Below are 16,852 nucleotides of genomic sequence, written 5' to 3'. Positions count from 1 at the left end.
ATTAAGCCCCAAGTCTTTATGTCACTCTGAGAGGAAAGTGGAAGTATAAATAACACATTAGATTACTTAATGCACAAGAAGCTCTTGATGGTTTTCACCAACCACTGTCCTGTTTCTCTTCATTATCCACCTAACTCGGAAGAATGGCCAAAATTCCTGCCTACTGCACCCTTCTCTCTGATTGCTTCCACAATCCACTGTTACCTCCCCAATCTCTCTGTTGAAACTGCTCTCTCCAAGGTTTCCAGTGACCTCAGAATTGGCGAACTGACCCCTTAGGCTCCCGCCTGTTTGACCTCTATCTTCAGTATGCTCCTGCTGACAGCTCATCCCATTTAAAACCTTTCCTTCATTCCTTCATGGATTCAGTCAACAAATACTTACATTCGGCTTACTTGAAATGTGTTTGAGGGTGCGTATAATTTTTTTATCTCTCAGATATGATTGTGGTGCTCCTGACCCTTTATCACTGGATCTTCTGCTTTAGTTTAAAACAGTGATGGGCCTGCATCTATCTGTCCAATTCTCCTGCCAACGGTCCACATATGAAAGAAGTCTGGCAATGTATAAAGGCATAACACATGGAAGCTCAAAGGAAACTTGATCGGTACACGGGCAACTACCAAAATTACCTGCATACGCATTCCTAGTAGCTATGTTTAGGGCTGGCGAGTAGTGCTCTTTTTTTTCTTTCTTTCTTTTTTACCCTCACCCAAGGACATGCTCATTGATTTCAGAGAGGAAAGGGGGGAGAGAAACACCAGTGCAAGGAGAAACATCCATTGTGCCCTCTCCTATGTGCCTGACTGGGGACCAAACCCACAACTTAGGTACGTGCCCTGACCGGAATCAAGCCTGTGACCTTTCAGTTTATGGGACGACATTCCAACCAACCGAGCCACACCAGCCAGGGCAGCCCTCTTTTTAAAAATAACCTTTTTTCATAGAGCATTTTGAAGAAAACAGGATGTTCTACAGGGATGTTTACTAGGCTTACGGTTTTAATTTTAGGATCTGTATATTTAGCTATTACTTAATTTCTCCAGCCAGTTGAAAAATAACTATTGTGCTTAGGAACCTCAAAATATGGGATAAAAAAATGGAGGCTGGACAGAGTTGGATAAGGAGGAGAAGGGTATCTAAGAATCACGGCGTGATGCAGCACTGGATTCTAAGTGCTGAATTTGCCCTCGCTACCCTCTTGAAACATAGGCTTTGTCTTTTTATTAATACTAGGTCCTTTGTTCATTTTCGATGGATGATGGATGTTTAATTCACTGGAGATTATGTTTTTGCCCTGACCACATGCAATTGGTTAAACTGGACCAGACTGATGACACTTCTCTATGGATTTTCTTGACATCTCAGAAGTTAAACTGAACATAAGGTAAGAGCGAGTCTCATAGATAAAAGGACTTGAAGAATGTTATACTTGAGTGCAGCACAAGAAGAAAACACTTAGCGGGGAGAAAGCCCTGCAGGAAGTACATGAACATCTGAGAGTAAAACAATGGAAGGGGTTGGAAGATGGGAGGCAATCCACATATTAAGATAAATTAATATATAACATTACGGTACTTTTTAGTGGTTTGGGGATTAAGGTGTGGTATTTTGCCTTGGGAAAATACATCAGGGCTATTTCCGAGTATCCTTTGGTCCTAGCACTGGGAGACTTCAACGCATCACAACCTGCTTCCTGGTCCAGCCACAACGAACTGTCTCTCCTTCCAGGAACACAAAGAGGGTCTCAGAAAGAGTAAGTTTGCATGAAACTTGAAAAAAAAAATACCCTTCAGACATAACCACAGAAATACATCAAGAAATAGCAAAAATTGCCTAATGCAGGCTTGTCCATCCAGCCTTCTGTGCTTATTTGTTCAAAACTAATTTTGGTAATTTATTCTCTGTGATTTGAAAGGCTTGCCAATCTTGAGCCATTCTTTCCAGTTATTAGAGGGCCCATTCCGTGGCCAGATGTGACTGCAACCTGAACCACCACGGCAGCACTTGGAAATTGGCATAGGGCTTTAGGTACGCCGTTTTTACTAAGAGAGAGCACAGTGCTCCTTCGAGTCACACTTCCAGTTCCATCCTAGGGATAAGTCTTCCTGGGTAACTTACGTGGTTATGATTCAAGTTAATGTAGAAATGGAGGGGATGTCCTCCTGAGGAATGCCACTGCGTGGCCCTCGTGTGTGGGAGAGACTAAGGTGCCCTCGGAGCCAAGGCTTCACTGGGAGGAACATCTATGTTTTGTTTCTAAGGAAACAAGGGCATCCAGGGCAAAAGCGGAACTACTTTACATGTGGAAAAGATTAAAGGCAGAAAGGATCTGTGGAAACAAGGCCAGAGTCACATTTTTCCTTGATTTGTCACATGCTATTTTTTTTCCTTTTGTTCTTTGGCCACCTTCACTGCAAACCCTTTGATGAAGAAAATGCAACCTCTAGAGCAACAGAATGGCATTGTTCATGAGAGTGACCATTCACACATTTAGAGACAGAGGCAGACCCCATCTAGGGAATCTCTCAGGGCATATTCACAAATGTTACAAATCTAAAGGTTTCCATTAGAAGGTCTTCTAAGAAATAAAACAATTCAAAGAGCACATTACTAGTTTCTATTTCCTCATATGATTCCCTTCCTTCTTTTCCTGCATTTCCGGATAAACATTATAACCAAGCAGAAAGGTGCCTCTTAACAGACTGATGTTTCTGTTAGGGTACATTAGAAGTGGACACAGATGCGATTTGCATCCTGCTCAGAAGAAATGTATTTCCCTCATGTTGACTATTTAGGAGACTAAGCAATTTTCCTAAGGAGATAAATATAGTATAGTGGTTAAGAGCAGACTGGCTGGGTTTGAATCATGGCTCTGTCCCTTACTCGCTGTGTAGACCTGGTGCTTCAACTCCCTGTGCAGTAGCCTGATCTGTAACTAATCTTGGGGTAAGAAAAGAGAGTGCCTCAAAAGGCAGGATTATGTTAAATGAGCATTTAGAACTGTATCTGCTGATAATCAATAAATAACTGTTATATATTATTACAGAAGTTTTAAAATAAATAATCCTCCCTGTGCCCATTAGAAAACACAGAATTACTGGATTTTAGATACTGTTTTTATACAAATTGCAGTAGCAATTTCTTAAAAAGCATTTTGTAATAAAATGGTAATGGGTGAAAAGAAATGTCACTATAAAACAATATTATTTTTAGATAGAGGGAAAAGAGTTTATTTGGTCTTTAAGATTTAGAAGTACATTCTGGGATGTAAAATGAAAGTAATCCCTGAAAGCTCACATTTAATACAATACACTCATAAATGTATAAAATTAAAAAAATAATGTTCAATGTGATGCATCTCTGATCCAAAGACAAGTAGAAATTATTAGTAGTTTCAAATTAAGAGTCAAGAGACTACTACATTTGTGACTTTAAACCAGAAATTTAACTAGAGGGAAAAAGAGCAGCTCCTTCTCACTTCACTTCTTCCCCACAACCTTGAACATGCTCTAGAAATTCACAGTGAGCTTTATGTCTTTTGATTGGCAATGAATGTTGTATGTTCACCTGGCAGTGAATAGCATCAAAACAGTAATTTTACATTACATATCTTTTACCACAATTTTTAAAAAACCTGAGAGTCCCTTTTGTAAATTAATGCAGTCCTCAAATGCTTTTGGCACAACTGTTTTCATGCTGTTGCTGTGAAAGTCAAGCATGCAGTGTGATTATGTCAGAAAATTACAACCTCCCTCAAACACTTCACTCTTTGTTATTTATTCTTTCTAAGAATTAATGCATGGCTGGATGAAAAGATAAATTTCGTTAAAATAAAAGCATTTAAAAATTAAAGCCATAGTAGTAATTGCGTGAGACATAAAGAGGGATGATCAAACGATGGCACCCCTTCATGGACCGCCACCAACCACGTCCCAATGCCACGCGTCCTGCACCCAGCCCAGCACTTCCGCAGACGCCCCCCAGAGCTGACGGGCCTGGCTCTGCCTCTGCCTCAGGCAAGCCATTGGATCTCCAGACTTTCTCATCCTTAAAAATGAAAACTTTGGGCCAAAGTGATCACCCATACCCCTTGTGCCTCAAAATTCCATAATTCTCTTACTGTCACAAACTCCAAAACCTGAAACCTGATTTTAAGCCTCTCTTTCACAAACAAATGAAAATCATCATCTTCAGTAAACAAAAAAATCCTACAAATAAGCATGAACTGTCAAAATATTTTTTTCCCTTGCTCCAGGATTTTACTTACAGCCAAAGCAATCTTATAAAATCCTTCTACTCAGTATGCAAAAAAGCCATTTCTATCCCCCAGAGAGAAATGTAGGCAAGGAAGACACCTTCCCCAGACAAAGCTGAGGCATGCTCCTGCGGAGAAGCCCAGTCTATTTTAATTGCCAATTAAAAGTGGCCTGGGGAATCACACACTGTCATTATATCATTAAAAATACTATTCTTGTCACTCCTTTACTCTCACTCGAGTAGTCCAACTACTCCCCACAACTTAAATTTAATAGCACTTTTAAAATATTGGCTTTATCTAGGGTCCGCTGGAGACAGCGCTTTCTGCAGTTATCACCGCCATAAATTTCCCGGGTCTCCAGTCACTAACGCGACTCCATTTACTGGGTGTTTACCACATCCGTGAAATTGACCAAGCATTGAGAGGAATCAAAAAGGAACTAGAGGGCTTGATTTCAGCAAATTAGTGGCCGTTCTCATTGGAAAGCAGAGCTTTATAAAGGCTCTTTTGCAGGCTCCTCTCTCTGCATGTTTTGGTTCTGCTTGGCTCCATCCAGCCTCCCTATCTGTCTCGCCTGCTTATCTAGGGAATGACGTTACAAGCCCGGCACTGATGACCGAGGTTGTGCCCCTGTTAAAAAAAAAAAAACAAAAAAAACTTGATTTCTTTTGTTATAAGAGTTATAAATTCTCTTCCCCTATGAACTGTAGATCAAGTCGGCATTCCATGTAGGAAATAGGGTCATTTGAATTGAGTTACTCATGACTACTTACTAGTTTGTAGTGAGCTATAGCATATAATGACTAAAGGGCACAGTCAAGTGGGATGCGCTGCAAAGATTCTGATGATGGCTTGTTTTTAATAATGCCCCCTTTGAATAATGTAACAGTAAATGAAAAAGCTACGCCAGTGACTTCCTCCAGGTATTTGAACAATCTTGCTTCTTTGTACACACCTGCAGGTTATTTTGTATTGCCAAACATACTTCCTGAAAGAGTCCATTGACTTCTGCCTCATAAAAACATGCATTACCGTGGCTCACGGGGGGGAAAGGCACTCTGCCCATCTTTAAGCCAAGAATAGGATTACCTTATTGCCTTGAATTCCCTTCGGGCCTGGGTTCCCCGGAGGTCCGCTAATGCCCTGCTCCAAGATGAAAACCGAGAATTAGCTCTGGGTCCAAGGTCCAGCAGGAATGAATCATTCATTAGGGTGCCTGGAGATCCCAGAATTAGCATTCAGAACATAACTCAGTTAAATAATGATTGCATGGGATTGAGAAATGGAATGAGATAAAATTCCTTGTGTCAAATACGCAGTTTCTAAAATAGTATGTAAACTGAGAGCAAACATTATTAATGAGATGCTTGTTTTCTAAACCTGTGTTTCCAACCTTATTTCTGTATTGGACCCTTCTTTTTGAAAGATTTCAAATAACTTTAAAAATGTATCTAAGGCATCTATAACTGAAAACTGGAGCTTCCAAGGGCGCTATGATGGCCAGAGTGACTGTCCTACCTTGACACAGGTCCAGGCCACAGTGAAGGAGTTGGTGTTTAACGAAATGCTATCTAGGAAATCTTGGGCAAAAATATCATTTTCAGAAGACTTTTTGAAATACTGAAATCAACTGTTTACACACCCTCCCTACCATTGTTACTATAGAAGAGGAAAATTCATAGACTAACAAATATTATCCTAATTATTCGTTTTTAAGATATGTCTTAAATAAATGCCTTAAAGAATCAGTCCATGTTATTGAGCATCACAAATACTTAATTTAGATAAAATGCATAACTCTTTCAACTACATTTTAGTAGCACTGCAAAAACAGTTACATTCTGCTTGTAATTACTTGGACTTTATCTGTCTTTCTAGCCTCTAATTCAAAAAGCTTTACCTTCAACTACTCACTAAGTGGACTCCCCTGCTGGTACCTATCTTGAGGGAGCCTGAATTAGTTATTAAAGCATTAGTGTAGTGGTTTCCAAACTTGGATGAACATTGGGGTCACTTGGGGATCTTTAAAAATAGTAATGCCTAGCTCCAATCCCCAGATATTGTCATCGAATTGGTAGAGGGTACATGTGAGCAAATGGACTTTAAAAGCTCCCTGGGTGATTCTAGTCCCAGACTTAGATTTGGTTTTAGCCTCTTTACCTGAAGTCCTCTGGGTCCTATTGGTCCATATGGCCCCGGGGATCCCTGTGGGATAAAATTAATGGTAAGTCACTCAAAATATCCACGTTGAAAGTGCAATGATTTTAGGTAGAAGAGAAGGGAATATGTTTTCAGTAATGGCCAGTCTTCTTTGGTTACCCAAACATCAAAGCTCACATATTCATTGTTAACGAAATGATCCTGATTAACAAGTCAAATGGGGGGTCAAACTTCCCTGTAGCAAACAAACTCCATGAAAACATAATTTTAGATATAAGTTCTTGGTCTGTATGGTCTATATATTGACATTTTGATCAAAGTAAAAGATTACTTAAGATTCCTTAGGAAGCAGTAGACTTGGTGAAATACTGTTTTCTTCCAACCAAGTAATGTCAGTTAAATTAATTTAGCAAGTTTCTTCGATGTCTAAATCATTCTTTGCCTATCTTCAAAACATGGAACTTAGTAAAACACTGATCACACTAAACACTCTTCTAATAAAAAATATTTCAGTATGTTTCATAACTAGGAAACCCTTTGAAGTTTATTTTTATTAGAGGATAATATAATCTAGTTTCTCTTTTCTCAGATTTTCACTTTTTTTCCTGCTTTTGTTGTATGTGTTTCTACACACTGCTTTAGTGTATTTTCACCTACTTTTATTCTTACTCCCAATCAATTTTTCTTCAGATAATTTTATCAAAGTATGTATACAATTTTGTATCCTACTTAACTTAGTTTTCTGTTGTGTCAAAAATATTTTTCTTTGTCATTAATAACTCAGTAAACTGAATAATATTCAAGAATATGAACCCATCATGATTTACTTACTCATTCCACTAGTTTGGACATTTAAAGTGTTTTTGATGATTACTATTTAAATAATGTTATAGAGCACATCTTTGTGCATACATCTTTGTCCAGCTTCTGATTCATCCCCGAGGATAATTTCCTAGAAGAGGATGACCGATGCAGAGAAAGGCAATGAGCACATTTCAGGTTCTCTCTCACTCTCTTTGTCTCTCACACCTTTTATGGAAAGAAATCATGAAACTTTTCTCCATAAAATTTGTTCAGATTTCCGTTCTCACTACCAAGGTAGAGAGAGCACATCTTCATCTTATAGAGTCCCCATCAACACTGAGTACTATATATTATTTCAGCGTTTGCTCATTTGATTGGTGAAATAATACTTTAATGTTTTAATTTGACTTATCTGATTGCTAATGTATTGGATATTTTTCATTTATTAGCCATTTATATTTTCTTTTTTGGGTTTTCTGATTCTTTGTTTGTTTTACTTATGAATTTATGTGAATTCTCTTCATGTCAAGGACTCTTTTTCCATTGACTCTGGACATGCATTTTTCAAATTTTTACTTCTCTGACACTGGGACACATATTACAATCAATTGCATCTTTATAATTGACAGCATTTTTTCTTTCTTTTTGGCACAGAATATAATAGGGCATTTAACAATCCTTGGCATCTCAGTCAATGAAATATGACATTGACTCTTTATTAGCCATTTTTGTTTCAAATAGTTTTCCTAGTTATTATCTGATTTTCATTTTTGTTCTGTTCTGTATGTGCCCGTCCTGCATTTTTGAGCCCAAGTTCATCTCTCATTCTCAGTTATCTTCCGGGAAGAATCCATTCATTATCATACTTCCCATTTCGCCCAGAGATAATTACCAAACTTACATTTTTCAGATCCACCTGACCTTTCACTCTGCCGAAGTTTAAAAAGCTTTCAGAAAACCTCAGACTATTTAAAGTGTTTAGTTACATGGGCCACTGTCATTATCTTACCCTTTTCTTTTCACCTTCTGCCTCACCTCCTCTCCTTGACTCTCTGCCATAATTAGAATATAGATATTGAAAGACTTTGGTGTCTTCCTGGCATGCTCTTAATAGTTTTTAACTGTAACAAAAACTACTTTTACTCTGTGCTTTTTTGACCCTTTATTATTATATTTCAAATACAGTCTATATTTCTGGCCCATTAAGGAACTCCTTAACATATTTAATATTGTCTCCAGCTTAAATACTTTATTCATATTTGTTTTTTAATGAAAAGGAAATATGTACTCAATTGTCTGTAGCTTGCTGGATTTTCAAAATTTCAAACCCCTGAGTTGGTTCTGTCACGTTATTTATAACTATCTCATCAACTTATTCCATCCAGTTCTTCACTCTGCTTGGGAGGCACTTGGTCTCAGTGTCTACATCTGGAAAACAATTCTGCTTTTTGCCAGTGGAGCTTGAATTGACTTTTTGCTGGTTAAATTATTCTTTTCACCATAACATTCACTAGGCCTGTCCTCAAAAGTTAGCATACCATGAAGCAAAGTCTTAATGGAACATAACAAAAGCATCTGGGGACACTCTTATTTAAAGTTAGGTAATGGCTTTGTCTTCTGCTTCATGTTGTACTGATGAGAAAATTGAGCCGAGCACTCTCTCACTTCAGTAGTAAGGTCAACACAGTGCATCCCAGGAATTTCCTATTTTTTTAATTGTTTGGTTTTTTTAATAAGTAGAGTTGGTATACAATCTTATATTGGTTATAGTAGTTTCAGGTGTATGATACAGTGATTCAACATTTTTGTAACTTATAATGTGATCACCCCAATAATTCTAGCCATCATGTCACTGTGCCAACTTATCACAATATTGTTGACTATATTCCCCTTCCCCTTTTCACTCATCCTCCACTCCCTCCCTTCTGCTAACCATTTCTTTGATCTCTATTAAAGCAAAACAACACAAACAAGCAAACAAACAAAAACAGACTCATAGAAACAGGAATTTCATCTTAAGGAAACTCAGTCCCAAAGTATCAAAAATGTTAGTGTTTCAAAAACATGTTCCTTACTTTGTCACCTTTTATTCCTGGTTTACCACATTCTCCAGGCACACCCTAAAATAAATGAATAAAATAAATCAGAGGACATTTGCAGCCATTCAGTGTTAGGATTTTCTTTTAAGAATTCCCAGCAGAATCTTGAGACATAAGCACTGTGATGGATTATACCCAGTGTTATCCTCAGTCCTATGGGTTCTTTGGGCATTGAAGTCTGAAAAATTGTATCCATAAGTCATTTTTAACTTGACAGAATGAAATCAGTGATACCACCTAATGAGGTTTAACATTTTTGAGAGATGGATGAAATTAAAAGAAGCGAAGGCTTACTGGCCATCTACTATGTATTATACATCCTTTACATGTATGATTTAATTGAATCCACAGTACAGCCCAATGAGATCAGGTTTACAATTCTTATTTTGTAGATGAGAAAACTTAAGCTGAATGAGATAATCTCTCCCCACCAGAGCTCATAAGTATCAAAGTCTGAACCCAGGTCTACCTGGACTCCAAGTCCCTATTATTTCTACAACACCATGCTCCAGTGCCAGTACCAACTTTCATCTTTTTGATCTCTATTAAAACAAAACAAGCAGTAGATAGATTTTGCCTCGAGAGTGTGAGGGAAAAATTCTGAGACCCTGTCCTGACTTGGTAGGGAAAGGAGGCAAGATGAACTAGCAAGGCCGGCTGGGAGAGAGTGGAGTGTGGTGGCCAGCATGCTGTGTATGTTCCATCCTCATTCTCCACCATGCTGCCTGTCCTGGAGTATTAATGAAAAAAACTAACATATACATTATGCTTCACAGTTTATCATTAATGCTATTTTACGGAAACTATCTCAGTTAATCTGCCATCAACTGTCTGAGGTAGATATTGTTAGCCCAGTTTTACAGTCTGAAATTTTGTGACTCAAAAAGGTTAAGTAACTTGCTCGGGACTTCTAACACTTCTAAAAAATTGAACTAAAATGTAACAGAGCCACTGAGAATAACAAGTAAAGTTGGAATTGCAGAGTGCTTTCATATATATATATATATACATTTTGAGCCTCAAAGCCATTCAAATTTCTAAGATAAGCCAACTCAGCTGGAGAGGTAAATGGTTCACTTCAATGTACATGCTACCCAGTGAGTGACTCCTAGTCCAGCGCCCTCACTGCTGGTTTCTGCTTCCGCTGCTGCTGTGCCTCCTATGTGCTGCTCTGAGGCGTGCTACTGGAAATGCCACTACATGATATAAAGGATTGCACTAACATGCAGTTCAGTGCCCTGCTTCCTTCATCAAGGAAGTCTTGCTATGGAAAATAAAGGTCAGCTGAGCTAAAGAGTATATTTAATGATCTAATGGATTTATATTCTGGTGCAAAGTTTATCTTATCACAAAATAGCAGCAAACAGTTGCTGTTTTTAACACACACTGACAGCCAGCCTGCAGACCACATCTTCGATAGCACTGCTCCAAGAAGGGAAATCACAGTTCTAACCACGAACTATGGGTGCAAAGTATGTGCCAAGGCCTTTGCATTATTGCTGATCCGCACACCAGCCTTGCAAGGTAGATATATATATATATCTTCATTCACAGATAAGGAAAATGGGGCTCAGAGAGATTAGGTAATTTGCCCATGACCACAAACTGAGTGTGATAGACGCTCAGGCCTGTGTTCTTCATTAGCCGCCCAAAGGTGAACAGAGCACACTGCCACGGTCTGTAAGTTACTGCCCACTGACTTGACACTCCTGCCTTGGGTGCTGCACAGGGCATTGCTGGCGTGGGAGCGGAGAGAGGGATCCAGCTATGCCTCTGTTCAAAAGCAATCTATTCTCTCCCCACATCACGTGAGTCGCACTGACCCAGGAAAAACTGAGCTTTCCCTTAGAACAAGCTGCATATTTATTTCAGAACACAAATGGAAAATCACTCTTGAAGAATCAGTTAGAAAGCAATTAACGTAATAATGTTGGATGGGAATGAAATGAGTCAACCACCAAAATATAAAACAGAAAAGTACCGTAAATGCACTCAAAATTATTTTGGCCAGAATTCACATTCTGTTAGCCCAGACAGATGTGTTATCTATGGGGTCCTAAGGAACAGCATTTGTTTGGGGTGGGGGCAGATTCCCATCAATGAAAATATTGTACTAGTGTTATTTGCCTCTGCGAAGACGGTTTCTTTTTGGTGGGCTCATTAATCGCTGTGGAATGGCCACAGTGACAGTTCCAGGGAGCAAGGGCTTCAGAAAGCTGTGAACAGATTAGTTCTGTTCACAGTCTCTGACTCCCGATGCTGCTGCTTCTGGCGAAATCCTGGCTTGAATGTCAGGGTCAGGGTCACTGTCACTTTCTCTCATAGCGTGTATTTTCCAAGTGAGATCTCCTCCAGAGAGTCTACAATTCCCCAGAGGTTTCAATGAATATTTTCATGTATATATGAAATACATATATCTTCCTGGGGTTCATAATTAGCTCACTGTAAAAATCAAAATGGAGGTGGAGGTTGTTCATAATTCTTCTCAAATATAGGCAAATTTGGGTATCATGGAACTTTTTCAACTTTCCCACATTAGCATGTATGTCCAGTCTCCTCCTAATAGCACCTTACATTTACAGGCCAGCAAAGAGTTTGGAATACGCTGTCCCGTTCATTACCCTGTTTGATTCTCTGAGAATGAAGGAGGCATGTATTAATCCAGTTCTATATGGAGGGTGAAATAGACACTCCAAGAGGTTGAGGAGCCCAGGTTCTTATGGCTAAGGACAGAATCGTGGCATTTCTGACACTCTTCCTCTTGATTAGAGATACGCTTATTTTTGGTATGGAGGTTCGCCTCTAATATTTGCAGGGCCAAAGGATGAGTGCAAGCAGAAGCCCATATACCATGTATCTAAATAGTGGAAAGTTAAAAATCAAGCTAATAAAGTAGTCATGTTCTAGCTTCCTTTCTTGGCAAATATAGCTTCAAAAGAAATTTAAAAATTAAAGAAGCAGAGGGGTCCTCAGAGGTCCGTGCAGAGCATAGCCCGCTTCACCTCCCACCTCCAGCTCCTTCCACAGCAAGAGATGCTATGTGTGAGTAGAGAAGGTGCCCCACACCACACAACAAAGCTGCCCCCAGGCCCCCTCCTGCCCTAGTAAACAGCTTCCATCTGATTCCCCCCCAGGCCTGGGAAGAAAGTAGACATGAGAAGGAGGTTTGTGTATGCCTCCAATGCAGGCTCAGATCATTTTACAGGGACATTTGGGTCTTGGTTACCCAAAGCATGACCTAGGCCATGGGGGCACAGGCCTCTTGCCCTGCAAATCCTGGCTTGGGGATGGGGGACAGAGGAGACCCAGGGCAGGACCCTCTGAGGTAAGGCCTCTTGCCCAAGTCTGAGAGTTGTACAACACATAGGACAGAATGGAGGCAGGGACCTCTTCAAGTTTCAGAGAGAAAATCTGATCATAGAACAGTGGTGGACTCATGGAGCTCTCTCAGAGGTTCCTGAGTCCCAAGCCAACTTGTTTATTCCTTTTGAATCAGGCTGTTAACTTCATCTGAATTAGTTGTACCAGTTTCCTAATGTGTAACTTGCAAATAATCTACAAACCCATTCCTTTTATTTGTTTGTCAAATGTATTGCCCCCTACAATCTCTACCCAGATGCTTAACTGAAAGAAGTCAGTGGTTCCACACTGCTTAACCAGGATAAATCCTCTTTCCACATAAGAGGTTTGGGAAGTTATGCACCAAAGGAACAAGCCCATGGCAGTGTTCCTGCATCCATTTGTACACTGAAACTTTCAGTCTGAACACCCGTTTGCAGAGCTCAGGGAGAGTGGGAACCAAATCTTAGTAACCTCAGGGCTCCTTCCACCCCTTACAGTACACACCCATACCTTATGTTACTATTTGTGTCAACAGAGCTTATATTTATATTTATGAATTAGGGAATCTAGACTTACAAAAATAACTTTGATTTAGTACATAAATACAACAATGTTTCTGGTTTTCTTTCTGGAATTCTGGTCTATGGTTGTTACAAACTTACCTTCTCACCCTTGTACCCAGGAATTCCCTGATTAAAAAAAGAAAAGAAAAAGTAAAATGTGATATTAGGAGGCATAGTTGGAGGAAGTATTTGATGTTTTTCATTTGTGATATTACAAAACACATCAGTACAGTCTTGGAAAATAAGACCATATATAAATAGGCTATTTCACTTTGCACTTAGGGACTGTACATTTACTAGGGAGAAGAAAAGGACCTATTTTTCCTTTTATTACATTCTATTCTCAGTACCAGGTGTTTTTTTCAAACCCAATTTCTTACCCTTTGGCCTGAACCAGAAAGAGATACTATACACTGAACCTCACTGTAGAATTGAAGACCTATAATTGTCCTTTCAAAATTGTTGCATTGACTTTTAAACTATGAACTATCATGGCTGACAATGTTTCACAGAGACTGGTAGTGAAAATTGCTTTGGGGTAATATCCTTTAAAATGTCCATAAATATTTATATTCTTTACGGTCCTCCTTTCAAACTCAGTCTAGAATGTAAACATCAAGGAAATGAATGGTTCCTTTTTTGATCTTAATGAATCAGTGACCTTTAAGTTACCCATATTTTATCTCCTGCTAAATAAGGGGCCAGAGTGTCTGCTCCTTTTCTGTGTCACTCCTGGGAACCCTGCACAGCCCTCTCCATTGTGTTGCTGCACATAAGCCCTTTAAATGACACGATACTGAGTATTAAAGGGACTGGGAAGTTACCAAGTTTAAGGAACAGAAAGTCCTTCTCAAAGAGGATTTCAAGCCCTGGCTGGCGTAGCTCAGCGGATTGAGTGCGGGCTGCGAACCAAAGCATCGCAGGTTCGATTCCCAGTCAGGGCACATGCCTGGGTTGCAGGCCACGGTCCCCAGCAACTGCACATTGATGTTTCTCTCTCTCTCTCGCTTTCTCCCTCTCTTCCCTCTCTAAAAATAAATAAATAAAATCTAAAAAAAAAAGAGGATTTCATGTCTTCTTCATACAACTGTGGTTTTCAAGCACGAAAATAGAATTGTAAGACGTATTTTAAGTGAGCTGCTGAAACTAGTGGAATAGACAAGCCATACTTGCAGTTACATGTAAGCCTGTCCACAAAATTTCATTCTCTGTGTGACTTCTTTTTAATGATAAAAAAGAAAACTTCAGGGAAGAAATAACACTTCCCACTAAATGAACATAGGGGTGCTTATGTTCTTTTAAATTAGTGATTTGGGTTCCTCTGGATACGTTCCCAGAGGCTGAAGTGCTGGGTCAAAAGGCAGATCCATTTTTAATTTTTTCAGGTAACTACATACTGTTTCCCACAGTGGCTGCCCAAGTCTGCAATCCCACCATCAATGCAGAAGGGTTCCCCCTTCTCCATATCCTCGCCAGCACTTGTTGTTTGTTGATTTATTGATGATGGCCATTCTGACAGGTATGAAATGGTATCTCGTTGTGGTTTTAATTTGCATTTCTCTTATGATTAATGATGTTGAGCATCTTTTCATCTGTCTATTAGCCATCTGTATGTCCTCTTTGAAGAAGTGTCTATTCAAGCCCTTTGCCCATTTTTTAACTTGGCTGTTTGTTTTTTGGTGTTGAGTTTTGTAAGTACTTTATAAATTTTGGATATTACCCCTTATCAGATGTATCAGTGAATATTTTCCCCAGTTCTGTGGGCTGTCTTTTTATTTTGTTGGTGATTTCCTTTGCTGTGAAAAAAACTTTTTAATTTGACGTACTCCCATTTGTTTATTTTTTTTCCTTTGTTTCCCTTGCCTGGGCAGATATATTCGATAAAAAACTGCTACAAGCTATATCCAAGATTTTGCTGCCTATGTTTTCTTCTGAGATTTTTATAGTGTCAGGCCCAAGTCTTCAATCCATTTTGAATTTTTATTCTTGTGTGTGGTGTAAGAAGGTGATCTAGTTTCATTTTTCTGCATATATCTGTCCAATTTTCCCAACACCATTTATTGAATAAACTATCTTTAGCCCATTCCTCTGTCAAATATAAATTGACTAGAAAATTATCAGTTTATTTCTGAGCTCTCTCTACTGTTCTGTTGATCTATGTGTCTGTTTTGATGCCTGTACCATGCTGTTTTGATTACTATGGCCTTATAGTATAGTTTGATATTAGGGAGCATGAGCCTCCAACTTTGTTCTTCTTTCTCGGGATCACTATTACTATGTGGTGCCTTTTGTGGTTCCATATACATTTTTGGAATATTTGTCCTTGTTCTGTGAAATATATCAGTAGAATCTTGACAGGTATTGAATTGAATCAATAGATTGCTTTGCGTAGTATGGACATTTTAATGATGTTAATTCTTCCTATCCATGAACATGTTATGTGCTTCCATTTATTTGTATGTTTTTCAGTTTCTTTCTTCAGTGTCTTATAATTTTCTGAGAACAGGTCTTTTACATTCTTGGTTAGGTTTATTTCTAGGTATTTCATTCCTTTTGAAGCAATTGTTAATGGGATTATTTTCTTAATTTGAATTTCTGTTATGGCATAAAAAATGATACTGATTTCTGGATATTAATTTCTGTATTCTACTACTAATTTGCTGAATTCACAGTTCTAGTAGTTTCTTGGTGGAACCTTTGGGGTTCTCTATGTACAGTATCATGTAATTTGTGAATAGAGACAGTTTTACTGTCTTCCTTTCTGTTACCGCTACTTGCTTTCCAACTTGGATGCCTTCATTTCTTCTTGCCTGATTGCTGTGGCTAGAATTTTCAATATTATATGAATAAGAGAGGTGAAAGAAGATGTCCCTTTCTTCTTCCCTAACTTGAGGGGAACACTTACAGTTTTTGTTGAGTGTGATGCTGGAAGTGGGTTTGTCATATATGGCCTTTATTATGTTTAAGTATGTTCCTTCTATTCCCACTTTGCTAAGAGTTTTTATCATAAATGGGTGCTGGATTTTATCAAATGCCTTTTCTGCATCTATTGATGATCATGTGGTTTTTATCCTTCATTTTGTTTATATGGTGAATCACATTTATTGATTTGTGAATGTTGTACCAACCTTGCATTCCCAGAATAAATCCCACTTGATCACAGCATGTGATCTTTTTGATGCATTGCTATATTTGGTTCACTAATATTTTGTTAAGAATTTCAGTGTCTTTGTTCATCAGGGATATTGACCTATAATTTTCTTTCTTTGTGTTGTATTTATCCAGTTTTGGAATTATGATACATCTGGCCTTGCAAAATGAGCCTGGGAACCTTCCCTCCTTTTGAATGTTTTGAAATAGATTGAGAAGGAAAGGTGTTAGTTCTTCTGGGAATGTTTGTTAAGATTCACCTGTGAAGCCATCCAGTCCAGAACTTTGGTTTTGGGAGAGTTTTTAACATTATGTTGGGTGCATAGATGTTTTACTAGAGCTATATCCTCTTGTTGGATTGTGTTCTTTAGCATTATGTAATGTCCTTGTTTGTCTGCTCCTATAGCCTTGGTTTTAAAGTCTATTTTGTCCGATATAAGTGCTGCTACCCTAGATTTTTTTCTTTCCATTTG

The 16,852-nt window shown here is 38.7% G+C and overlaps 1 protein-coding gene across 3 annotated transcripts in view; it reads right to left on the bottom strand.

Moving 5' to 3' along the window:
* The window catches only part of COL28A1 (collagen type XXVIII alpha 1 chain), a 154,155-nt gene that overhangs the window by 115,029 nt on the left and 22,274 nt on the right, over window positions 1-16,852 (bottom strand). For all 3 annotated transcript variants that reach the window (XM_036010297.1, XM_036010298.1, XM_036010296.1), the window contains 4 exons: window positions 13,329-13,355; window positions 9,301-9,345; window positions 6,422-6,466; window positions 5,351-5,404 (listed from right to left, as the gene is read on the bottom strand). In XM_036010297.1, the coding sequence (XP_035866190.1) occupies window positions 5,351-5,404; window positions 6,422-6,466; window positions 9,301-9,345; window positions 13,329-13,355 (171 nt within the window). The remainder of the gene's footprint in view (window positions 1-5,350; window positions 5,405-6,421; window positions 6,467-9,300; window positions 9,346-13,328; window positions 13,356-16,852) is intronic.

This window comes from Phyllostomus discolor, chromosome 10 (genome assembly GCF_004126475.2).
Source record: "Phyllostomus discolor isolate MPI-MPIP mPhyDis1 chromosome 10, mPhyDis1.pri.v3, whole genome shotgun sequence".
Taxonomy (NCBI): Eukaryota; Metazoa; Chordata; class Mammalia; order Chiroptera; family Phyllostomidae; genus Phyllostomus; species Phyllostomus discolor.
The sequence above is the reverse complement of the archived record's forward strand: the minus strand, read 5'-3'. Positions and strand labels throughout refer to the sequence as shown.